This window comes from Harpegnathos saltator, unplaced genomic scaffold (assembly GCF_003227715.2).
Source record: "Harpegnathos saltator strain DR-91 unplaced genomic scaffold, Hsal_v8.6 scaffold604, whole genome shotgun sequence".
NCBI classification, from domain to species: Eukaryota; Metazoa; Arthropoda; class Insecta; order Hymenoptera; family Formicidae; genus Harpegnathos; species Harpegnathos saltator.
In genome coordinates this window covers 841,531-868,234 of record NW_020230432.1, presented here as the reverse complement: position 1 = coordinate 868,234, position 26,704 = coordinate 841,531, and the positions used below count along the sequence as shown (strand labels likewise).

The following is a 26,704-nucleotide window of genomic DNA, read 5'->3' as shown; positions in this document are numbered from 1 at the left end:
GATTATCGCGCGCTAGGAGTACGCAAACTTCGCTCGCCATGAGAGCGCAACGATAAACATTACTCACGGGATGAGAGCAGGCGCCCTCGCGATATGGAGCTCTAAGAGAGACTGTGGAATTATAAGTATTTGAGGAAGAGAGAGGGAGAGAGAGAGAGAGAGAGAAGGGGGGAGAGTTATAGGCGATTTTCTAAGTAGCGCGAGAACTTAAGCGCCCAAGAACACAAGTGAGGAAAGCTCTCACGGCGATCCGGAGCGAGCCGCAATAAGCCGCGGATGAAATTTTCCTCGGGTAGGAAAAAATGCAAATTGCTTTCGGAATATTCGTCGCCGTGGCCGTAGTAGCCGTCGCTGCCGCCGCTGCCGCCGTTGTTCCCGGTATATACCTCTTCCGAAACGACCCTGCACGTGCAAGAAGCTACGTCGAAACCGAACGACTCCGTCGCAAATCTCGTAAATCCCGACGCCATCCTGCGCGAGACGCTGTGCCCCCCCCCCTCCCGAGATGCAATATATTTGCGTGCTGTATTTATCAACTTTATACTTCAACTATACATACATACGCGCGCGAAAGAGAGGGAGGCATAGAATTTACGCGGCGGAATATTAAGGCGTTAGTTGCGAAACGCTAAACCCACCGACGCGTCAATTTACGGGAGTCTGCGTCCGTCGAAAGTGTGCGCGAGTCGCTCGTATAAATAAATCATTCCGAGGGCACGCGTTGCGCTAAGGAATCTGCCGCGGTAGCGCTGAGTAACGAGTGTAATGATGGAAAGCAGGCCGCCCATTAAGTCGCAATTAACCTCCGACCGCAACGCGCCCGTACACGATGCGGCCCACTTTAATGCGCTAACGCCGCTTTCCTCGACTTCGCCGATCGCCGATGAAGAGACGCGTCTCGATCGAACGACTGTAGTCAAAGAGACCTTTGCTCGTCGCGCGCCGTCTCGCCGGGGAGATCGCTCTTGCTTGCGAGCTACGCTCGTTCTCGAACGACAGACAGGTTTCCTTTTTTTCCTCCGGGGCGAAAGTGCGTTATCAGCTCGATGCATTCAGGATCAGGAGTCAAAAGTATTTTTATGATTCCGCTGCTCGTCCACCTCAGCTTCAGCCGCTCGCGAGCTCGCGTGTTCGTTAAAATGCATAGCGGTATCGGGCTCTCGCGATAGCGCGCGACGGCGCGGTGCGGCGCGGGCGCAAACGCTCTCTTTCGATACATTACGGATCGACGGGGGTGGTGAAAGATACAACGAGGACTATTAGAGTTTCGACGGTTGCAATCGTTCGCGATAGGCGAGGGTTTAATAGAGAGGAAGAAAGAGCTAAAAGAAATCTCGTTTCTCTCGACCACGTGTGGACATCTCCGAGCGTACATCGAGCGTGCATTCGCGTGCGCTCGCCGGGGACTCGCGCGTAAAGCTCCAATATTTCAATACGTTATCTGCAAAAAGTCAGGCCGAAACCGGCGCGCGATCGATAGCGGACCGCTCGCTCTAAAGAGAGCGGGGAGAGGGGGGTGAGCGGTACGCGTGTATATACGGTGAGCAAAGGTCGTTTTTAGCGGCCGTTCTGGAGAGATCCAGTGTGCGGCTGGCTATTATCGGCCACGATCGAACGCGAGCTACATACGTGCGCGGCGCGTTGTCGAACGCGATCCTAATCCGATTCCACGCCGCATAATAAACGCCCGCAGCTGTCTCGTCGCCCGTCCAAATCCCCGGGCGATCGTTTTTCCGACGGTTTACGAAGAGCGGTTTCGCGACGCGCGCGAATCGCGCGCGTTTCCGGCGAAATCGGCGAGTCGGAATTCGCCGCTATCCGCTGTAGCTACGAGGTTCCCAGCGAGGCAACAGCGCATCCGATTTTCACGGATTTATAGAGAAAAAGAAAAACAAAAAATGCTTTTTATTTATCAAATCTTTTGTCAATTGTCGAAGAATCGATTCTCTCTCCCGCTGCGACGAGACTGTCGAGGGAGATTATCGCTCACGCGCGATGCGAGTTTTCAATTTCCGATTACATTAAACCTGCCTCGAAATTCCGCCTCTGATATGAATTCCGCAAATTTCATTTCGAACTTGAAGAACGATAGAACTTGCAAGGTGAGTGCGGAATAAAAATTCCGACTCTAGAGTTCCCGTGAGTGGGTCTTGGATTATGGAGCTAAAGTTTCCTCTTGAAATTAAACGGAGAGTAAAATCGACTCCAAATTGTCCAAAGAATCCGCGGACGTAAAAGCGCCCAGTTAGACGTTCCCCGAGACGTTCTGTACATCACGGTTACAAGTACAATAGGGATGAAAGGAACGCGGGCGACAGTGCCGGCGCGGCGGGAAGAACGGGGGCAGAAGAGTACAATGCGGTTCATTTTCATATTACGAGGAAATACGAAAAATGTACGAAAAAATATATATCTACAGCATTTGCATTCATTCCGTGTATCTACGTATACATCTCATTAAGTCGATTGCGAACGACTCGCGGCGATCTCAGCGCGACGCTGAACCAAAAATCGTAGCCGCAGATACTTATGTATGGTTCTCGTCTTCTCCGGGATCGAGCTGCGAATTTCATTCCTAACACTGACCGCGTTTCGCGATCGAATAGGCGACTGTAACGATCTTCCGCGGAGTTAGACGCGAAAGGAAAGTTCATCCTGTCGTGTCCCGCTCCGTTGCCTCCGGCCGCGCGAGATGAATAGAAAAGAGACGGAGATATGGCGAATAAGAGAAATAGAGCGAGAGAGAGAGAGAGAGAGAGAGAGAGAGAGAGAGAGGCAGTGAGGGTGAGATTGGGGTGAAGAGCCGCGAGCAGAAGGAAGGAGACGCGGGAACGAAACTCGCACGTCTCGCCGACTATCGGTGGAACTTTAATCCGTGCCTTGTTTAGGACAATTCGTGCAATTAAGTTCGCGACGCCACGAGCATCCCCGTAATTAAAGATGCGAACACAAGAGCACCGCGAGCTAGTTTTGCTCGGGGAAATAAATTGTTTGTCAGTTAAGTGCGCGCTTACGTTCCATATTTAGCGCTAAAAGTGGCCATTTATAATTTTGTAACTGCATGATAAAGTCAAGTATTGTCCTCGTAGGGAGGGGGAGGTAGCGCCTAATTTATTATGTAATTACAAGCGCATCTCGAGCTCTTTCTTAAGATACAGCGAAATGTCGAGCAAAATTTCTGGCCCCGCCGCTGGTCCATGTGACAAAATTAAATCTCACGTACGCGAATTTTTTCACCTTCTTTTCGCGGTAGATTTTGGAGGATATTCGCCTGGATATCACAATGAGACAAGTTGAGCGGTATTGGCCGAGCATGAATATGCGCATATGCGAATGAAGTAGTTCGGCAGGGCCGCGCTATGTATTCCACTTCATGCTAAACGTAATTGTAGTTTACAACGTCAGGTCTCGCCCGGAACACGAGTTTGCGCGATCATTTAATTACAGGCACAGTCTATTACTAATTAATCACCCCACTCCATGACCGCCGCACGACCGAGCATTACATGTTCATTACAACACTCAGCAATTAGAAGACGTTCCGTGGCAGGCATCATTCCCGACTCGTTACCTTACGATAATCCCTACGAATATCCGTTACATGTAAAGATACGTATCTGCATATTCGCCGGGCATAATCGGCGGATTACCGTTTTTATTTCGCCACTGTCGAAAATGATGATATACGACACGGTAATATATTACGATTACGCGTTTCGCATCACACGACGAATAATTCATTTCGCCGCTAAATCGCGAGTTCGCCCGCGGCGACGAATAAATCCTCGTTTACCGGCACAGATATTTTCTCGTTCGCGCGCGTCCGCGCCTTCACTCGCGCTAAAATCGTATGTCCTTTTCTCAGCCGCGCGCGCGCGCGTACTCGCGTGAGCCTTGGCTCGGTTTAATCGGCCGTTACCGCTAAGATACGGTACAATCGCGAGCGATGAAAAGAAAATCCCGTAATTCCACGGACTGGTATGCGATAGTGCACGACGATTTGGAACGCGGTATCGAGAGGAAAAATCGCGTTACTCGCCTGCATCGTGCAGCCGTGTCGCACTCGACGTCGCTGGAACGTCGAACGGGAGAAAAAACGGAATTCGATTACTCTAATTGACTTCCTGACGATGTGGATGCATTAAAGTCGATTATACAGTGTCCAATCAACCATGCTTCCTTTCGACGTCAGACACCGAACGAGGAGCTAAGAATAAACTGCGCTAACTAGCCAGAAGCGATGATAAAACCTGAGCACATATTCGTGATCTTTTCTCATTAAGTTCGATTATGAAGCGCTTTCCGAAGAATATCGTTGCGGCTCGCGTTGTCACTCGCGCGTAGCGAAAGAAGTTTCGCGCGGATCGTGCTTGGCACACGATTACTTTTCTCACGTTTAATTAAAGAACTTTCGCAGCTCGTGCCGAGATCAAAACTCCTCGACTTCTTTTTTTTTTTCTTTTGGCCCTCAAATGATATCTATACGAGTGAGAGTGATTAAGCCAGAGTTACTCAAGGCTACTCCTCACGCACGGTTGACAGTTTGTTTTTCTGCGAGAGATCTGCTTAGACCTGCATCATCATCGCCAGGGCTTCTTATCAGCGGGTTACCGATAGGTTATCAGCAGAAAGTAGGAAGTCTGTAAAGTGAATTCCAGCCTCTAACCACCGGCAGAGTTTCCGTCATGTACTTTCCGTGCTTAACGCCACTTTATATCACGGAGAAAATCGCGGCGCGGACCACCATCGAAAAATCCCGCGATTCCTCGCGCGAATGACGTCACGTTGGATTCGCGCGTGGATAACGGAGAAACCCGCCACCGACGTGCCCGCAGCAATTGCTCGAAATTACCGGTGGTCCTTCGGCCAACTTGACTGGGATAACGAAGAGAGAAGAAAGAGAGGGGGGAGAGAGGGGGAGGGAGGGGGAGAGAGAGAGAGAGAGAGAGAGAGAGAGAGAGAGGGCGAGAAGGAAAAAGAGAGAAACGTGACGTCAGTTGGCGGAAGTCAATTGGTGCATCGTACATGCGAGTTGATGCTACGAGCTGCCTTCCTCGCCTTCGCCGCGGTATTAAGTTTAGCCACTTCGGCTTGACGCGGGCAGTGTGTCAAGATCACTCGATCCGCCGTTGATACCGAGTCCTCTACTCTCTGCTCGTTGCTGCCTCTCGTCGTCTCTCTGTCCGCTCGTCCTTTCGCTACGCTTCGTTGAGAGAGGTGCGCTCCAAGTGTCGCTCGCAAAGTGCCGGCAGATTCGCGAGTAGGGAGCTGGATCCAAAAATCAGAGAGAGAAAAGGAGAGAGCAAGAGAGGAGAGCGAAAGAGGTGAGAGACGGAGAGAGAGAGAGAGAGAGAGAGAGAGAGAGAGAGAGAGAGAGAGAAGGAGGGAGGGGGAAAGAGAGCTACTTGAAGTATCGTTCGAGAGTCACACGGCCGATAGGCAGCCTCGCGCTTTCATCTTTCACGGCAAAGCGACGGATCCATCCTTTGAAGGATGCCAGGGTAGAGACACCGGGGTGCGAGAGGTCGTATCTGAGATTCAAAGAGTCGGCCGTGCTGGCTTTTCCTTTGGGGATAGAAGGATTCGCGTGCTAGGTGCTTGTTACAGTGAATAAAAGTGAATACGTTATTTTTCGCGGTAGAACCTGAGAGTGATGCTGTTTGGTATGTGCTTGTACGCGCGTTAGTGCCGTCGAGTTTGCCCGACTCGGGTAGCCGAGTCCTCGGAACATGTCCTGAATTAGGGGGCTCATTTCGCTGGTGACCTAACAGTCCGTATTACAGCCGTGCATTTAGAGCTTCGCACGCGAGTGTCTAATTCTCGAGCTGCAGGCGATATCGTATGTAAGTTTTTAAAATACGAGATGACTGAAACAGGATCGCTTGTTGTGTGTTTCATACACGAAAAGAAAGTGTATGACTGTCGCGATCAAAGGCTAACAGAGGAATTAGGTCTGCTTAATGTTTCTATCGTGAGAATGCAAGATAAACCGTGAGACACATGTACACTTTGCAAATTCGAGAGCGTTGCTTTTGTCAGATGAATACGTTAGAATATCAGGAGTGATTTCTCAAACATTAAAAGCGCCCAAATAGATTTCCCGATTATTTTAGATTACTTCGATATATGCAAAAGATGTTTATCCCCTCGTCTATACATTTTCCGACTGTGTGGAGACGGAGAATCACGAGGCGTGCAGGTGCAGCGAAGGGTTAAGGGATATATGAAAGGGTGACTTCGTTCTAATGTAATGCGAGCCAACCAAGTCGGTACTCACTACGGAGATCCGGAGTGCGATGGAATAACGAGGAACACCCGTTTGATTGCAGAAGGATGCAGCCAGGGGTGACAGTGGCTCTTGCCACGGTCTGGCTGGCGGTGGCGGCGGGTGTGGTAGGAGCAGTCACCCCGCGACCCCTTCGCATCTCCCACGATCAATACTCCCCCGCGTCCCCAAGCAGCCACGAGGTTCAACAGGACCAGGACGACTGGAGGGATCGCGATCAGGCCAAGGATCAACCGCTCGACCTTTGGATCGGCTCGCAAAGGTCGATTTCGGAGGGTAAGTCTGATCCGCCCGCTCGGACGAATAAATCACCGTATTGTGCCTGTCAATCTTCAGAAAAAACGAGATTACTCGCGCTACTGATGGAGAAGGGTTCGACGCGAAGACTTGATTATGTGTGTCTTTAATACTGCGCAGATCCTCGTTTCCTCTTTCTCTTGCTCTCTCTCTCTCTCTCTCTCTCTCTCTCTCTCTCTCTCTCTCTCTCTCTCTCTCTCTTGCTCTCTCTCTCCCTCCCTCCATCTTCTCAAATAAGCACACGCACGCGAGCACACGTCGATACGAGGCGAAAATTTAGAAGGAGAAATAATCTGTTGTACGTGGCGGTTCGGTCTGGTCGTTAGAGGTACGTACACAGCGCTCTAGTTCGAGCGGTTCTTCAGTTACGTCAGCGATTTAATTCTGTCGGCCCGCCTCGTCTAATGGAGACGGAATAGGCGCGTCGCGACGAAGCGCGTCGCTCGGCCTAACCGGTGGAAATCCGTTCGCCGGCTTTTCCCCCGGCTTTCCTGATTAATCAAGGTCTCCTCGGTCGTCTTCGTGCAATTCCAATATCGAGCGAGTACCGCCCACGACTGATAAAAGATCGCATTTCCGACACGCATTCAGCCCCAAACGCGGCCGCTTTCATTTTATAATTGAACATGCCACATTCGCACCGCGATAATAAAATCCGAAATTCGATTTGTGTCCTCTATGTAACAGAAATTCTGTAGATCCGTGTTGACACGTTACATTGTTTCGACGCAGATAAAATTTCGCGAGAATATTATTCCTCTCGCGATTTTCCGCGAGAAGAGAATATTTGGAAAGAAGCAAACGGATGGTCTTATTAGCGAAATCAGTTGATTAAGCAAAAATAATAATTTTCCCGAGTTTCTTACTTGCTGACGCGAGACGACGAATGGTAGTAGCGGTGGTACTATTATTTACGGCACGCAATAATGGGAGATCTCTATATTTCCCCGGGTAACGGTGACTGCTTTATACATTATAACGGGGCACGCAAGAATTTCGGGGCAATAAATTGAAGTCCACATTACTCACGTCGCCAGTTTGCGCGCGCGACTAGATTAGTTCTAGTCGCGCGCGCACGAGATCGTTATTAAATATCTTTTGAAGAAGAATCTCGTTCCGTGGATTAAATTGAAATCGAGGCTTCGAACGAAAGCCGCGCGTTCGTGTGTGAAAATTGTTAATATCGATCCTCCCCCCCTCCCCCCGCATGTATCTCTCATTTATATGAGACAGAAATTTTGCTCAATAGCGTCTGATTCCGCGAGCTGTGGTAGCCAATTTACCTTCGATATCGCGCGCGCGCGCGTGCATCACCGCGTGCATCGATATCGAGTCGACTTCGAATTTTTCAAATCCAATACGAAGTTCGTATAACTTCCTGTGCGCTGCAATTACTCACCTTGCGCATATCTCGGAAAAGTTCCGCGTTCTTCAAGATCTTAGATATTCGCAATATTCGTAGCGACGGGGACGCGGACATATGCATGCACGTGCATGCGTGCGACTCACCGTGAATCGAAAAGATCATTTCTCAAGAAACTCTGACGTTGCTTACACGTTCGATTGCACCTATATAGCCTCGTGGGGCGCAGTACGCCGTTCCACGTACGTGAGTACGCGGCAAAATAATAATTGATATATCATGAAATTACGTGTATTCCGTGAAAATGTCACCCTCTCTGTCCTCGCCGCATAATATTTACGTTATATTTTCCATCGGAGGAAACCGAACTACGCCCACATTTCCCACAGATCCAGCCGGCCCATCTCTCAACGCCGAGCGAAATTCTCCCTCGGAAGAGCCCGTGAAGGACATCGCCTTGTCAAAGCAAAACTCCCTAGCTTCAAGCTGGCAGACATGGCTGCTGAAAATCGGCGGCTCGGAATTCGCGGCCGACAAAGTCGATTACGGCGGGATGCCGGAAACGCTTCCGCGCGAGGTGCCTCTTTCAGAGCCGGACGATCCCTTTGTAGCGGACGACACGTTCCAGGATCAAGGCCCGGGCTCGGTGGAGATATACAAGCTGGACCTGTCAAAAGAGAAGGCCCTGTTGCCCACCACCACCACGCCCTCCGCGGGACTGCCGGCAAGGAACAAGAGCAAAGCCCCGAAGAAGGTCGAACGCGTGAGCTCGACGAAGACGAAGACGACGGAGGCGATTAAGTCAACGATCAGTCCGAAGACCCTTCACAGGCAATCGAACTTCTTCGAGGAGCAACGAACCGAGACGCCGGTCAACAGGGACGCCTTCGGCGTCGGCGGCGTGCCGGAGCTACAGGTTGGATGCGAGGGCCTCGCCGCGTGGTCCCACAAGACGAAGAGATCGATAGATACGTCCGGCAAGGAGGAAGCGAATGTGCCGGCCGGGCTGTTGCTGAACGTGTCGTCCATGATAGTGGATCTCGAGCACGCTTCCGTCGACGAGGTCGAGGACGAGGAGAATTACGAGGCGGTGGACGAGTTGTTCAGAATCTGGAAAATGGAGGAGCTCGCCGCGAAGAGGAGGAAATTGAACAGAGGCGACATCGATCCCGTTCTCAATGCTCACTACCTGAACGACCGTCGGTCGGACGAGTTACCGGTCCGGGGAGATCTGGGCGAGACCGCGTCGAGATCGAGGGCCCGCCGGGGGAACTCGCGGAAGCTGTCGGACAGTGCCGCAATGAGAGACCACGAGGAAGCTAACGCGAGGCGAAAGACCGTTTCGTCGGATGATGATAGCAGCAGTCGCGGTCGACGGTTGCTGTGGCTCGCCGAGGCAAATACCGAGGGATTTGCGGGCGACGAGCGGAAGCGTGCGAAGTGGCGAATCGATTGGGGCTTCGGCGAGGACGAGGGCGTCGTGTCCAGCGACGAGCTGCAGACCGTCAACGAGCGTCGCAGGCAGCACGAAATGCGATATCACCAGGATCCAGGGAAACGCGACGAGCGACAACGCGAGTCGAATTCCGAAGTCGAGCATATCAGGCGGCAATACGAGCGGATGCTGGAGCAGAGACGAAGAGAGGAAGAAGAGCGGTTGCGACGAGTGCAACAGGGTAACCGTAGGACGCCGGGCAGATGGCAAGAGGAAGAGGAGAGAAGGAGGGACGAGATGCGGAGGAAACAGTACGAGGAGTATCGCAGACGGATAGACGATACCTCAGCACCTCGACGCGCGGACGACGAGGAGACGCAACGGCAGCAATTAGAGGAGCGACGAAGACAGCAAGAGGCGGCACGCAATCGGATGCAGGACGAAGAAGAGCATAGGAAGCGGGAAGAGGAAGAGCAAAGACGACGACTGCACGAGGAAAACGCGAGAAGGTCAGGATTTACAACACCGGTGAGCGACGAAGAAGCGAGAAAAAGAACGGAAGAAGAGCGGAGACGCTCGCAGGACGAAGGGAGGAGGAGACAAGAACAGTACAGATCGCAGCAAGAAGCGCAGCGACGGAAAGAGGAAGAGGAGAGAAGGCGAACGAGTCAAAGAGGTCCCGCGAGAAATCTATCCGAAGAAGACGCGAGAAGAGGACTGGAGGAGGAACGTCGCAGGCAATGGTCGTCGGAGGAGAGGCAACGGCAAGAGGACGAAAAGAGGCGACAACAGGATCCGAAGAAAAGCGAGATGCCGGCGAACCTGATGCGCTCGGGACACCCGAATGAACTGGAACGACGCGACTGGGACCGAGAGAGGCGCACGCAAGAGGAAGAGAGACGGCGAGAGCAGAAGCTGCGAGAATACATAGCGCGGAATCGACCTATCAACGTGAATCGAACAAACGCGGACAGAAACGACGACGAGTATCGCGGACAAACAGAGGAGGAGCGCAGGCGACAACAGGATGATGAGCTTCGGCTTCAGGATTACCTGAGGAGGAAACGGCCGCTGAACGTGCCGCCGCAGAGCAATCAGTCGATCGCTCGCGAATTGTTCGACAAGAGGAGACTGATCGAGGAGGCCAGGCAACGCAGCAGCCACTTTGATCCAGCAGCGGCGAAAAGACGCGGCCCATGGGCGCCGACGAATATCGATCCGCGAAGCTCGCTGGAGGAAGTCAGGAGGAGGCAGGAGGCGAGGCGACTGGCGAGGGAACGGCAGCAGAGGTACGAGGCGGAAGAGCGACGGAAGGAACTCGCCAGGCGACAGCAGGACGAAGAGGCGAGGAGGCTGCAAGAGGAACGGTGGAAGGAGGCGGCCAGAAGAGAGGAGGATGCGAGGAGGGAGCAGTCCAGAAGGTATGAGGAAGGAAGGAAGCGTCTGGAAGCGGCGAGGGTGCAAGAGGAGAGACGGAGGCAGGAGACGCTGAGGGAACGCGGCTGGGGTGGAGGTCGAACCGTTGAACGAACGAGACAGCCGGAAGCCGCGAGGTCGCCCGATCAGGACCCTCGTTTGGAGGAGCACAGAAGGATACAGGACAGCCGACCGATTCCGAGTTATTTAGTGCGAGACGACGCCAGGCGGCTGGCGGAGAGGCAGAGGCAGCAAGAGAGGGCCCGATTGGAGGCCGAGAGACGACGGCAAGAAGAAGAGAGCAGGTAAGGACAGGAGCAGTCCTGAAGAAAACGGCGGCACTTCGAGAAACCGAAGTTTCCAACCGTTGAGAACTGGTTGCTCGCTCGCTTGGCGACGTGCCAACCAACTTTACTCGCGCCACTATCAATGCTCGTTACCGCTAACGTCCCGCTCGTCTGTTTCTGCTCCACTTTTGCTCCCTTATTGCCGGGACGTACGATTACTTCATCGTCGGGGGTCGATTGTACCACCGTCGTGACATAAATCCTCGCGCGAGCGCGAACGCGCGAAGTGGGCAGAGAACGGCGAAACGATGACGAAGGAACGCGAGTTAACACGACGACGGGACCCGCTCACTTGATTTCTTCACTTTGTTCCTCTACTCTATTAGGATTGTTAACGTTTTCGTCTTTGTCACGCGAACGCCTGTTGCATTTCAAGCCGAAAGCTATCATTACCGTGTTTCTCATCCGACTAATTCAACACGCTCTGTTCGCGGAGTATGAGATATTTCGCCATTCGCGTGAAATCTCAAGCCGACAGCAGCCATGTCGACCGCGTGAGAGACCACGCGCGAGCATGATCAAAGAGACCCTTAGCGTGTCGACGGCAAAAGAGTTCACTACGCCTCTACCTGCTCCTATCAACTTTCGCTGCTCATGAAATGAGAATAAATGACGAAACAAGCCTTCCAATTTACATCGCAGGATACAGCAGATGACTGATCAGCGGAGACAACAGGAGATAGCTAGGCTACACGCATTGCCGGTGAGCGCAAGGATAATAGTTCGCCCCGGCGCGGGCGGCTCCAGTTCACCGTCGCTGCTATCGAGGGGTAGCTTCGAGAACGAGATCGAGTTCGCGGTGAGTCCTTCATTTGTCTGTCAAAACACTTGGTCTCACTCTAGCCGGCAGTCCGAGCTCTCACCGCCGGCTATCCATCGACGGTTTGTTCACGGCGAATCCGATCCGCGAGCTGGCCGATTGTCTCGCGCTACCGAACCGTGCATGCTTCGTTAACATCGCGGTGAAAGTTGCGGCGGCTTTCCGCACGGAGGGGCTGCGCGCCCCATCGACCTCTCGACCCCGACCGCGCCGCTTTGTTCCGCTTAATTGACCGAGCGCTGAGCAGCGCCGTCGCTACCTCCTCCCTGTCTCTCTCTCTCTCTCTCTCTCTCTCTCTCTCTCTCTCTCTCTCTCTCTCTCTCTCTCTCTTCGTCATCTCCTCGCGATATTTTCGCTGAAAGTGATGATATAAATAATCGTAGGAGAGGTCTCACGAGAGAAAGACAGGAGGGGAGGGGGGGGGGGAGAGAGGCGACACGTGCGCCAAATGCGACGTAAAATAACGTTTTCGTATAAAATTTATACGCAAAATTTGCGGAGAGTTATCTCTGTGATTCCTCGTGACACTTCCTACGCGTCGAATTCGTACCTCGATGACATTCTAAACATAACTCGAGTATTTCCTATTGCGATCTTCTTACGATCGTTTGTGTTTCAAACCGCGAAAATCGCGGACTTTCTAATCGGACCAACTATTTTCAGGGTATCAGTCCGAATCGTGAGGGTGTGCAAGCTGCGAGTTTCCCTGCGCCACCAACTACGAGACCACCCGTCCAGAGTCCTGGACCGTGCATCTGGGCGGTAGTTCAGTGTTGCTCGCGCAACAACAATCGTCTCACCAACTGTTTCGAATCAATGGGCTGTCCTGGAGTTAATTGGGACTCTAACCCGTGCAGGCGTTCCGTCACGGAAGCTGCCAGACAGGAAGTCATGAAGTTCTACGCCGCCGCAGAGAACCCATGATATGTAAGATTAGCCCTTTGCCTCGCAAGAGACGAAGAGAGAGAGAGAGAGAGAGAGAGAGAGAGAGAGAGAGAGAGAGAGAGAGAGAGAGAGAGAGAGAGAGAGAGAGAGAGAGAGAGAGCGTGTGTCTGTATGTATGATGTATATGCGATAGATAGATAAACAGATCTTCGCCGTACACTGACGACACTGTCTCCGACATTGTCTCCGACACTGACGAAAGATCGCACAGAAAGTTTCGTGTTACTGCGAATCAATTCGTGCGCGTGTTGTGTGTATGTGACTTCTGCCTCAGCTCCGTACAAATATTTGTGTCGCTGGATGGGAGAGCTCGGTAAGCAGACTACGGATGTTTGCGGAACGAGCGATTTTGATACTGTTGCTAGCCACGATATATATTGACGTTAGTTTTTAATAAACTAGAAAAAGATCAACGGGAGAAATTATAGAAAAATATACGCGCGATGTGGAGATCATTTTTACGGCGCGAGAGCCGTAAATCATACGGGTTTATGGAAACAATGGCATCGCTTTATCTTTCACGTTGCTCGGCCTGAGCATAAGTTGACAGAGAACGACCGAATCGAGTGAAATAAAGCGCGCCTAATAATACGAGTGAACGTTCACATGCAGCGACATAATTACTTGTAATTTCTCAATTGAAACGATCTCTCGTACGAATACGTCCCGAAGGAGAACAATCCGAGAGCAAAGGGCGAAGATTACGACTAACCAAATAAATTTCATATGTTGAATTATTTTCGACGCGCCGAATAACCGTGTAGCATCACGTATCATGTAACAGGAGAATCGCATGTATTTTACATATATAAGATAACGTATTATGTATCTAGAGATAAGATAATTATTTCACTATAATAAAATCGCGAACTAAAATAATATTTTTCTATCCGCTTGTCTCAACGATAGCGCGTGTTAGATGGACGCTTAGTGCGTAATTAATAACGTAGTTTAAGAGATATTTAAGAGTTTCAACTTTCAGAGTGCGTAGCAAGCAGTATTTGTCTCAAGTAATATCTCTGAAACCGATAACATGTCTCGTGGATCGATAATTGAATAATTACGATTGGTAGCCAACAACTCTGGCACTGCCTCGCGTATAGTTATTAACAAAAAGATATATATATATATATATAAAAAGGAAAAAAAAAGGAAACGAAGAAGAACATGACGTCACTCACGGACACACGGTACGACTAATCGCACATTTAAATGCGTCGTGTCGAAGTGAGCACGTGTTTAATTAATGTAAAACGCTTTCTTTTTTGTACGTACGCGTCGAGTTATACTTTTTTGCAGCTTTTATCATATGTGATATAGAAGGTAGACTTTAATACGCTGTAACGCAACGACGAATATTTATGTATGTAACGTAGGCAGAGAGAAGAGATAGAAAGAGAGAGAGAGAGAGAGAGAGAGAGAGAGAGAGAGAGAGAGAGAGAGAGAAAGAGAGAGAAAGAAAGAGAAGGAGATAGAGAGGGAGAGAAAAACAAAGAGCAATAAAGTTATGCGGACTTGTATAACCCCAGAGAACACCTGTCCGCGTTTTCTCGCCCCCGCGCTACGATCAAACTTCGTTACGGATGTAAAGCTTGATCAATTTTCGATAACTCGCTATGACATTGACGCATCGACACGGTGCGCTCACTTTCGCACCTGCACGCCGCAGCGCGGGAAATTTAGAACAATGACATCTATAATTTCTTTCGTATCGAACGAGACGGTGAGTTTGTGTCGCGTAATCATAGGAGATATCCGATATTAAAAGTTAAAGCGTTCGAGTACGGCGAGCGCTCGAGAAATTTTTCCGCGAGGAAACGCGACGGCGATTTTTCGCCGATGACGCTCGTTCGCAAGTCTATGCGCGTCGGCCGGAAGTTCCAAAGAGAATGGCGCGTCTCCTCTCAGCGAGAGGGATTCCACGTCGGTAACTCGCGCATTCGCGCGATAATCGCCGACAACGTTCAACGACGACCAAACTTCCGCTCGTCGCGTCGCGTTTATCTGCGGCCCTCTCGCCTCTCTTTCTCGCGGCGGCTCGCATTTTTCGCCCTTATCCGCCGCGACCGATAACGAGGCCATTCAACGCTTAAGAGCTCGCAAACGTCAGTCCAATCAGTCGCATTGTGAGGCTGAAGTCGTCACCTCGCGTCTCGACACGCGCTAAGGCAAAAGCAAATAGTGGACTATTGACGCGAGCCAACCACTTTGCGTAATGCGTCGCGTGTCGTGCTAGTCGCAATCGCGGGCGCATTCGACTGCCATGGCGAGTTACCGCGACGAAATTGGAAATGTCACTTTCGCATTCGGACGTGCACTTGCCGAGGGGTTGATCTCCGACGATCGCTTTTGCCGAACGCGGAATTAAATTCGATCGCGACGCGACGTCAGACGTTCTAACGAAACGTTTTAATATTATAATTTCGCGTCGATTGTTATATTAAGAACTTTCCGCCTAGACAACTTTTACGGCCTGGACAACTTTACGGCGCATTTCACTCTGACGTAGAATTTCATTAATCGCGTTAACGACTAAATTTTGCGCGTAAAGACAGAGATTGCCTGGATTTTAAGGTCGCGTTACCGTATCAAGCCTTTCATCGGGGAACTTCCACTAGCACTCGTCCGCGAATTATGCTAATTACGATGGCGCATCTAATCACTCGAACAACGCGGTCAAGGCGGACCGGTATTATTTCTATTCAGAGTTTGTCCTTTCCTTTGTGTATCATATCACCTTCATCAATATTCAGATGTTAAAGAGCAGCGATTTATGTGACATCGATCATAAAATATAACGCATTAAGATTCAAAAGCGTAAGTATAAACGTAAATAACTCTGCTGAACGTTTCCTGGTATTTTATAAGATTTATATCATGTGATACTCAATCGCGTATTTCATTTTAAAACAATATTTATAAATCTAAGAAAATTATATCAACTTTATTTTGGACAAAATCGATCCTTCATTCACGACGTCGCCTTCTTTCGTTCATCATTTTTTCAATTTTTTAGTCATAACGTTATCACTTGATAAATATTGAAATTGAAATTGCAAGAACGTTCGATAAAAAAATAAAAAATAAGAAAGAAAAAGAGATACGAGTTGTTCGATAAATTGTTACCGCGGCTTAAGACTTTGACATGAATATCTCTATCGGAAAGACACAAAAGTGCTCGTCGTACATCAAACATACAATAAATAAAGATAGGAAATGCTATGTCTATACATGGCATGAATCATCTTTCTCTCTCGCACGAGAAAGAGCGAGATCTTGAGTGCTGCGAGTGTTCCACGCACGTACGCGTAAACCACCACGATAACAGACCGTCGTCGACGAGATCGCAGCCGACGGCGCGCCGACGACAGGTGCATTCAGTATCCTCCAGGATCCCTGAAGCTATTGTCTTTCTGTACGAGTCCGTCTCGATACGCATCCGAGATGCACTTTCCGTCCGCGCTATCTTCGTATTCTCGCGCGCGATTCGCCTGCCCTTTTCGCGCCTTGAGTCTCGCCGCTTTGTACGACGCGCGACGACGTAATGCAATTCATAAAACTCGATTCTCCTCCTCAATACGACTTGCCGCGCTCCCATTGAGCTTTCGCCGGAAAGATTCGCGCGGCGGATATCTCTCTTAAATAAAATTGCCGCGGTAAGAAAAATCACAAAATAAATGTAACTGCGATTTTTACGTTTTACGCAAGTGCGTTTAAATAAAACATTTATTGTCGTATATTTAGTGAAATATATTCTAGAAAAATCTCAATTTGATCACGTAAGATTATTGTGTGTGTCGCGCGACGACGGAAGAGAAAATACGAATTGAGCAACGCGAGCGAAGGCGCGTGTATTTTATTCGCTGAATGGGGCTCACACGGCGACAGAGCCAGAGAGAGAGAGAGAGAGAGAGAGGGAGCCTTCTATTTCCTTTTCTTTTCGCGACCTCGTCTCCATCTTCTTGTCTCAACTTAGCGAGCAACGAGCGAGCGGGTTCTGTCGGTCCGCTGCATCCGCGTGCAAATAGATAACTCGCACGGTACACTCCGGGGAAGCGTGCACCTGAAGTGACAAACGGCCGGCCGCGTGTATACGTGGCCACCTTTGTGTCGGCATGTTGCTTTTGTTGAACCGCTCGTATTGTCCCGCTAAAAGAGCCACCTAACACGTCGTTCCGAACGGTTTTCTTGCTCGCGATTGGAATCTCGGATTGCGCGTTGTTCGTAAAAGCGATCGCAGTTAAATCGCTTCTTTTGTATTCTAACGCCAAAGAACTGCCGAAAGATAACTATTATTTCGTATTTTTTCGATAGGAAAAAGAACGAAAGGATTCGACATTAGTTGTACGTAAGTATATGGTACTCGCGTGTGTGAAATATTCGCGTAAATTTCGATGCATGAATTGTTGCAGATAATTCATCCGCTCGATTATGGCTCGTCTGGCATTTCCGGGCGAGACTGTAATGTTGCTTTAGCTAAGATAATACGCCGTCTCGTTTTGGATTTCAGCTCTTACGAATGGTACCGTCATATTTGCGGATGAAAAGGGATGCATCATCGCCGTCACCATTTCCGCCCGTAGAATACGGACGAAATCGAACGGCGAGCGGTGCCGGAAAGCGTACCAGAACCAGATTCTCTCGCATGTAAAACTGCGTCGAAATCCGCCATGTATCATCGTTCGCGGACGTTTGCAGTTGCGACTATTCGCGTGATTTCGCGTGAGTATACTTCAACGTTTCGGTGCTTTCCATTTGTATCCTCAGTATACAAAGTAGCTTACGGTGAAAAATTTCCTCCTCTGACTATTATATCGTCTCGATTCATAATTCACTCATTATTTCTTTGTCACTTCTACGTAAGCTATTAGAATTCAATGTCAATTTTGTCCTTGTCCCGTCCACAATTAACCAATGACTCCAAGATTAACTCCACGCGAGGCAATCGAGCATCGGCGACCTACAAATATTCTCGCGATACGTGCGTATTGATTTTATCTCAAGTTCCGTTTCGCTAAATTTTCTTAACGTACGGTTACGCGAGCTCCGCGAAATCGGAGAATAAACAAGACTGAAGTGGAAACGTGATTGCACCGAAAATCCTGGATGCAACAATACTAGCGAGTGTGTGCATAGTCGAGAGGGCAAGCACTCGCGTGGTATCGAGGTATTCTACGAGTAGTCACAAATATACAAAGGCCAAACAGCGACAGGCAACAGTGGCGACGACATGGCAGTCGTCGTCGTCGTCGTCGTCGTCGTCATCGTCATCGCCGTCGCCGTCGCCGTCGCCGTCGTCGTCGTTGTCGTATCGAGGAAGTGGAAGTGGGAAATAAGGGTGGAAGCGCAAACACACACAGTGCGGTCTCCCCGTCTTGTTTCTCCTTCGATTCGATTCCTTCGTCGTACACGCGCGCACACACACAGAAGGTAGGTAGGGTAAGGTAGGTGCGCTACTCTTTCCCCGTCGAGATAACGTCGATAACGTACGAGCCTCGATATTCGCGTATCGAAATTCCGATCGTTCAACGTCACCTTTTACCGCCCGATCGACGGGCGGGCGCGTTTTGGTTGTTCTGCGTGCGTGGCAAGCGCGTTTCCGGTTTGCGGGCTTCCTTTGATCGCGATTTTGAGCGTGAATCGCGTATGTTGTGTGTGCCTGTATATGTGCGTCGAGAGTAGCGTCGGGAATAGCGATCGAGCAAATGATTTTCAGTGATAGAGGAAGAAAGTCCGTATCGCTCTCAAGTGCGACGCGCAAATCTCTCGCTTTTTTTCACGTATCGAGCAAGATGCTCGATACGTGAAAAATGCATACCGCTCGCGGGCAAAGTACGTACACCTTGGTGATCTCTTCGGGCGGTAACATTAGCTCCGGAGACGCTGCATGAGGGAAATTGTGGCGTTTATACGAGACGACGATATGAGAGATAGTCGTGAGATATCTCGGTTTAAATTTTCCTTTTAAAGTCGCCCGATTTATGGACTGCGTACGAGGATAATCGCGAAATATACAAACGTAATTGCTAAGCTCGCATAATGGCTGGAACGTCAGATACGCAAGACTCGGAAACGGAAATTACGAGTCGAGGATTAGCACAGGACGTGTAACGTTACAAAAATAGAGAAACGACGCTGCGAATAAACGAAACGTGGTCGTGTCACCCCCACATCGGAGATTCGCGGCTAAGCCCGCCATTTTAAATGATCTTCCCAGGTGCTTTCACTCGCTATCGTCTCGACTTTACACACGAAGAATCCAAAAGTCTACGCGATATTTCTATTCGCGATATTCGACACGCTGATATCTCCGAGATATTGCATGTTTCTTTCCCGAAACGTCGGAATTTTCTCTCGACTTTTTATCGATGTAATTCTCTCCCTCATCTGTGAGAGATAACTTGGGATATCCGCCGATGTAATAACACCGCAGGTAGCGAGGATACTTAATCTCTGTGGGGTGTATCACATACCACGTTACTCCGTCACTACGCGCCCGACTCTAGAAACTGTTGATAAAACACTCACCATCACTGCGCTGCGCGATGCCTTTCTTGTCCCCTTTTCCCATATTTCCTTCTCCTTCTCCTTCTGTCCTTTAGAATAAGATGCTGCTTCTGTCGCTCCCACCTGAAACCCAATTGCAAACTATTTCGTTATCTTGCAAGGACTCGCTACGTCAAGCTCGCCGTGTCCTTTCTCGCTCGTTCTTTCTCGTGTACGTAAAATAAGTATATATATATATATGTACGTGTGTCTCGACTCACTCGTGAAACAGTTCTTTTTATTCCCGCGCGAACACGGTCCTTGTTGCGAATTGGTATATAGTGCCTGTCGCAAAAAGGTAAATGAGATACCGACTACGCGGTATAAAATAGCGATTGTTTCGTGATTGCGAAAAAATGAAATTGTACGAGCAAGGTCGATTACACGGCACTGAGTTGTGTAAATTGCGAACGCATAAAACAAAAAAGCATTGCATGCATTTGACGTTGGAGGATGTAGAATTATTATGTACTTTTGTGTATTTAATATTAATACAGTTGTACTTATTCAATTTTATTTTGTTGCGTTGCTTGTATTGCTTTGTGTTTCATATAATTTGACCGAATTAAAAAGGTTACGGTGTAGGTTTAAAATATTGAAATATTATCCGCTGCAAACAGACGAGTTTTGATCTCAATTTAATGTACCCTTTAATAAAAAAAGGTATATGCATGTCTATCCTGATACCTTCCCTCTTAAATATTTCAGCTATAAAGACGTTACGAGTATACCTATCAAATCGAACGTGGAAAAGTAGTTTTTTGCAAAGTTATTTTATCTTTTTATCTTTATGGTTCAAAATATGGGTATCTATTCGGGCTGGGATCGTTTCGCGTAATCTCGCGGCGTGACGATACACTGGTAGCCCGGAGGGAGTCATTTAACCGTCTGCCATAGGGGAAACCCAATAATGTCGCATTCCACGGAATGAAGATTTATCGCGCGTCATCGGACGCGGTCCAATTTTCTTATAGGTTTCTTTCCGAAAGATTTACCGTATTTCGTCGTGGACACGACTCAAAAAGCGTCCCTGCGCGACGAGAGTTACACTTATCCCACGTCTTGTCGCTTTGTTTCGACGTTCGGAATTATCCTTCGCGCGTGAACACGCGTCGGCCGTTTTGTCGGCCGACAGGGAAGGACAGTCCTTTGAAGGATCACGAGCTTTCTCGGCAAAAACGATGGCCGGGTTCTCTTTCTCTCTCGACCGTCTGTAACTTTGGTTTAAAGCCGACGCAAATTCGATACTCATTCATCCGCCAGCGAGATACATTACATGCTGACGAAGGGGGAGAATGGAATCTCGTTCGCGTTTTCGAATTTCGCGTGGCTTTGTGCTGCCTTCTATTTTCAGATCGGATCGAATTTACGCACGCATCACTGTGGCGCCTCTCGCAATGCACCGGCGATGGAAACTTTTGGCGAGTCCCAGCATCGACGATGCATTCGGAAAAGGAACGCTCACGCATCGCACGTGCAACGTCCAAATGCTATGCCGGTCACGTGCACCGTCGTGTTCGCGCGCGGAGGAAGAATCGAGACGAATCTGTTAATAAGATAAAACGGAGGCGCGTGATTCCGCGCTTTTTCCTCTGCAACGCGATCCTCGAGTTCCATGCGAAGGCAAAGAAAATCAAGCCCGGGAAGGATCACCGCGACGAGACGAGAGCTTCATTCTCCCTTCCCATTTTTGTCTTTTTTACATGGAGCTTGTTTCTACACTTTCTCTCGCGTCTTTTTCTCTCTTTTTCTCTCTATGACAAAACGTCTACTCTCGCAGACTTACTGACGACCAAATATCGCTCGTTTCTGACGTTACTTCAAATATTCTGTGACTATGCTCACCCTTATTTCTCTCGCTGATGATCCGCAAACACCCTCGGTGCTCGTATGTGGTACAAAACACAGTGTAAAAATTGTTTCTCCATGCCAGATCGGAAAATCCAATATCGCGGAATTATATTCCAAAACACGTTAAAACGTCGCGTTTTAATGAAAATTGAATTTTCTTACCGAAGAGTACATCGTGATAAAAATATCGAGAACTATGGAGTTATAAAGTGTAAAAATACTAGATATATGACAAAATGTTATGATATAAAGTTGACATAATTACACATGTATATACATATGTTAAATATGATTTTATAAAAATATATTATAGTGTTTCCGTGATACAATATTCCGCGTACAATATTTTATGATAATCCGGGGGCGTTTTTCACGAGGAAAAATGAACCGTAAAATCGAAATTGCACAAACAGCTGCCTCGGTAAACGAACAGGACGAACACTGGAACGTGAATTAAAGGATAAACGCGACGCGATGCCGGGCGCTGCTAAGTTTTGGTCACGAGGAAAACGAACGATAGGGCCGTGCAGTGCACGCACACGCTCGTGCACTTTTCCGCACGCTAAACGATCGACGATATAGCGGGCCATTTCGACCGAAAGTTTCAACGCTGTTACGGCACGTCCGGACGAATAAATAACGAGTTTACCACTCTCGCCAGCGTGTTGGATTTCAATTTCGCGACGAAAACTTATTGGAACACTATCGCCATATATACGTACGTACGACGCGCTGGAGCCGTTCTTGCGTAACGAGCTGCATTGAACATCAAGTCGTGCGAGTAGTTTACTATATTACACGCAAATGAATAATCATGACGCACTCTTCCTCTCTCAAAAGAGAGATTCCTCCGCAAGCTACAGCGTAGTGTTTTTAGTTAAAATCTTTTTCAGCAATTCGACCGTGTGTTTTTGTCACTCGCGAAAGCTCGCTGAAGCGAGTCTTTTATTAATAATTACTTAGGGCCGTTTTTGTATCTTCCAAAAGGGGTATGTAACATGCACCTTTACTAATTCATAACACCCTATTCAATCTCAATTTCTCTCTCTCTCTCTCTCTCTCTCTCTCTCTCTCTCTCTCTCTCTCCCCCCCCCTCTCTCTCTCTCTCTATTTCTGCCTTTGCACTGTACGTGCATTACGAAGAGCGCGTTGGAATTTCTGTTGCATTAACATTTTCCGCCACACAAAAATTTCGAGAAATACATTTGTACCAGGTATTCTCGTTCACGCAACGGATTTCTCTGCTGGTTTTTTTACATTGGCAGACCGCACACAATAGCTCCTTACTAATTTGCGAAATTATACGCGAGTGAATTGCGCTTTTAAATAATTTACATATCTTCCTACCGCCCGAATAAAAGAGAGGGAAGGGGAGAGAAAAGGAGAGAGAGAGAGAGAGAGAGAGAGAGAGAGAGAGAGAGAGAGAGAGAGGAGAGAGAGAGAGAGAGAGGAGAGAGAGAGAGAGAGAGAGAGAGAGAGAATGAGCAAAAGTGCTTTCTCTCTGCACTCTGAAGATTAAAATATACTTCTCTTTTATTTATATATGTTTACGTGACTCAATATGCATGCTGCATATAGTGTTGTACGTCCATAAAGGAAAGATATATATTTTTAAATAATTCACATATATATATCTACATCTTCCAAATACCACGGGACGCTTCGTTTCGGAACTTATGTATGTCTTTTCAACTATTTGAAGAATAAAACGAGATATCGTACACACGAACCTCTCATTCGGAATGCCAAGCTTTTCGACCGTCACGAAAAAGCAAGAGGCAGCGAAGTATCTACTTAGACGAGAAGGATAAAAATTCTGCGAGAATTCCAGGTTGCCCGAGTTTCTACGTACGGTAGACACGGGTTCTTAGATAAAAACCCGATGTCGTATGAGAGGGATTCAACGACCGTGGAACATGTAATAAAAAAAGAGGGTGCATACAAACGACTCGTTTTATGATCGGCGGTCGCTGATGTATATCCTCAATCACCTGCTCTTCTTCCGTTCGCCATTACAGTGACTACGTTTTAAAAGCTTTTCTACACGGAACGGTCGATTCTACCCAACTATTGCGAAGCGATTGGTAAATACTAAACCACGGTTAAGCCCGATAACTTTTCCTCTCATATTCATTGCCGATCGATAAGCAATTTTCGATATTCCAATTGATGTTTCCCGAATATCAATGAAAAATCCTTAAACAATCGATCTTTCTCAATTTCCTTAACAAACTGATGACGCGTCGACTTTCAATTATGATATTAACCGTGGTTGCTATAAATCTCGACTCAACATTTTCCGTCACGCGGTCACGTTTATAGAAAAATAACGAAAAAATAAGGAGAGTACAGAATGAAAGCAAAAGAGAAAGAAGGGTCAGGTCTTCGCGGCGCTCGAATGTGCTGCGAGAATACCCAGACCTCAGCAACCTTATCAAAAAGGCAGTTATGCGCTATAAGGCGAACGAACGCGACCCGAGGGTCCTCCTTCCTTCTCGACTTATCTCCGTGAAGAGGATTTTCCAATCCTGCTCGCCGTGATCTCGCTGCGTCCGTAGCGCGCCGATAAGAGACGTTCGCTCGCTCTCCGAGAGGACTCGATACCTCTTCGTGAAAGGCATCGACGGGGCCTTCATTAAACCGTTCGACGACGTATCGAGAGACGGCGCAATCCTCCGCGAGAACGCGAATGCGTGCTTCCGGCGAAGAAGGAAAGGCGAGCCGCGACAAGGAACGGCATACGCAGGAATAGCCGTCGCGATCGAACGCCGGATCGCTGTTATCGGGAATTTCGCAATTTCCGGCTGAATCCGACAATTTCCTCCCTGCGACGCGTCGCCTGCCGCACGCACAGCGCGAAACTTTTCGTGCTACCGAACGACCAGTCGCTTTAATTTACGTTATGGTCACGAGCTGAAATTGAAGGGAGCAAACGTCGAAAATGTGAAGTGTAACTCTCGCGGCGCCCCGAGCTTATCGACCCTTCAAATCACTGACATATGTGAGCAGCTGCTTACGTATCCCATCTTGAATTTAATATCCTTCTTATTTTAAGATGTGTCGCGGCATTTTTAAAGCGTACATTACTTGCGTTTACAACAATTACAAAATATAAACACACGTTGCGATTATACACTCTTTTTACATTTCTCAATATGCCTTCCCCTCTCGATTAACTGTGTAATTTCTCGCGGAATTATCAACATGCATTTGCATCGTTATCGATGCGAGGAATCAGCGGATCCTGTCCGAACGAAAGTACCAAGATGTACGTCGATACTTCGCCATCGGGAAAATTAATTGGATTCTCACTCGCAACTAAATGCTTCCGCGAGGAGCTGGTAGGGGAGAAGGAGAAAGGAGGGAGGAAATATTAAGAATCCCGAAATCTGCGAGATAACAGACGCGAGTGACTTAATAGTCGTGACTGATAGATCAGACGGGACAAAGCCGACACGTCGCTGAATTTGACTTGATAATACCGGGCACCTTGCAAGGATCAATAAATCATGAAATTTATGCTGATCCCCTTCAACCCTTCCTTTTCTGGGCATCGGCGCGGCGGAACTCCGCGACCCGGTATAACGCGAAAGGCAGCAGTTAAACGTTGGAGGTTGTAAACAACACTCGCGAAAATTCCCTGTGTCCCGTTCCGGCGAGCTCATAATGAACGATCTTCCGGCGGAATATCGTCCATTCTTATGCAAAACACCCGTCATCGTCCCGCACATTGCATATTATGCGCTTTCACACAAATTAGAAAACGCGATGTGATCAGTTTATCGCAGAATGAATGCTTCGTCATCGAATGTGTAAGCTTGACATATAAAAATATGGACGCGAGATATCTATACATATATGTATATACGTGTATAAGCATGCATATCTTTCTTTTATCGCTGCAAGTTTCGATGCTTTCGAACATTCTTACGATGCTTCTTCGAATATTTAGTAACTTAAGAACGTGCCGACGTGGAGACTCGCGGGAATGGGGTCCTACTTAAATCTTCGATGCGAATAAAGGCATGTAACCAATTAATTTTTCTTACAGCCTTCATATGATCACGTTCTACTCGAGACGATTTCCGACACACGTATTTGTTGCGAGCAATTTCAGTTTCAGCGATTTATCTCGAACGTTTTCTCGCCTCTCTCGGAGATAAGAGCTACCAGTCATTCCGATGCGTAAGGATCCATTGTTCGCGGAGCTTATCGAAGAAAACATTCTTCTCGCTTCCCAGATATTCATACCGGAAGTTAAAATCAACTGAAACCACCTTTCACCGACTCTTCAAACTTTTCATTCTCTCATCTCTTTCAGCGTCTCCGCCGTTCGATACGCGAACTCTCCACGATACCCTTTCTTTCTGGCCTTGAGCACAATCCAACGTTCCGTTCGCAACTTCTTTTACACTCTATCGCGCTCTTTTGCCATTCCCGACCAATCCTACGTATCTTCTTTATTACATTTTACCCTCAATCAATATTATCAATTCAAGATTACATTATTTTTTGAGCACTCTAAACTGATCAATTAATTCAATGCACTATCGCGGAGCACTTTGACTTTTCGACAACGAAAAGAGAAACGATTTCACGATATTTACTGTCAGCATTAAAAATATAATTTTATATCGTCACATTTATTTTTGTTAAAGATACGATCTACTTTGCCACACACACACACACACACACACACACACACACACACACACACACACATACACGCGCGTGCACACACTGTATCTTTACCCGCTCCGCGAAAAAAGAATCCTTAACCTTCTAGGAAGCCGAAACTTGCCATTCTCCTCTGCTTGTAAGCGTGGCAAATATAAGAGACCCGAAACTACGGTAAGGTTGCCGACGAACGGCCTGCTGAGCAAAGGCTTAACGTTAATCGCTTACCTTTATCTGCCGTTGCGATTCGTCACGGCGACATGCCGTCGAGAGAGTGCCCAACTTCCGTCACAGCACGACTAGTAGTCCGCCACTCTCGATCCGTGCTGTCTCTCGACGATTACGCGTGCCGGAAAAAGAGTAGTATCGCACACGCACCCTTCCCTCCCGCTCGAATGATGCGCGATTGATGATGTTGCACCTATCCGTTCATCGCGACCTTCGCTCTCTTTCACACACTCTTTCACGCGTTCTTTCTCTCTCTCTCTCTCTCTCTCTCTCTCTCTCTCTCTCTCTCTCTCTCTCTCTCTCTCTCTCTTTCTCTCTCTCTCTCTCTCTCTCTCACCTCTCTCCTTCCTTTTCACTTGCTCATTATCGCACGTTACGCTAAACCGAAATCGGCTGTCTCCCTTATCGAATGGACCGCCCTATCAAATGTACATGTCTATTGCCATCTTAGATTTGCGTCCCGCAGAATGTCCAGACGTGAACGGCTTCCGGG

At 48.4% G+C, this 26,704-nt stretch overlaps 2 protein-coding genes across 5 annotated transcripts in view; one reads left to right on the top strand and one right to left on the bottom strand.

The window, feature by feature from the left end:
• LOC105183295 (trichohyalin) overlaps nt 1-12,940 on the top strand; it is a 42,997-nt gene extending 30,057 nt beyond the window's left edge. For 2 of the 4 annotated variants that reach the window (XM_025304362.1, XM_011141310.3), the window contains 4 exons: nt 6,330-6,562; nt 8,336-11,102; nt 11,787-11,943; nt 12,628-12,940. In XM_025304362.1, coding sequence (XP_025160147.1) covers nt 6,330-6,562; nt 8,336-11,102; nt 11,787-11,943; nt 12,628-12,888 — 3,418 coding nt within the window. In that variant the 3' untranslated portion in view covers nt 12,889-12,940. Of the gene's footprint in view, nt 1-5,120; nt 5,325-5,575; nt 5,595-6,329; nt 6,563-8,335; nt 11,103-11,786; nt 11,944-12,627 lie in introns of those variants that run through there. The other 2 variants (XM_011141311.3, XM_011141312.3) reach the window with 2 other exon arrangements.
• LOC105183296 (uncharacterized) overlaps nt 1-26,494 on the bottom strand; it is a 104,466-nt gene extending 77,972 nt beyond the window's left edge. Inside the window, exons 1-2 of the mRNA XM_011141317.3 lie at nt 26,212-26,494; nt 19,438-19,539 (exon numbers count right to left, since the gene is read on the bottom strand). Of these exons, the coding sequence (XP_011139619.1) occupies nt 19,438-19,480 (43 nt within the window). The 5' untranslated portion in view covers nt 19,481-19,539; nt 26,212-26,494. The remainder of the gene's footprint in view (nt 1-19,437; nt 19,540-26,211) is intronic.
• Between the last annotated feature and the right edge of the window lie 210 nt (nt 26,495-26,704).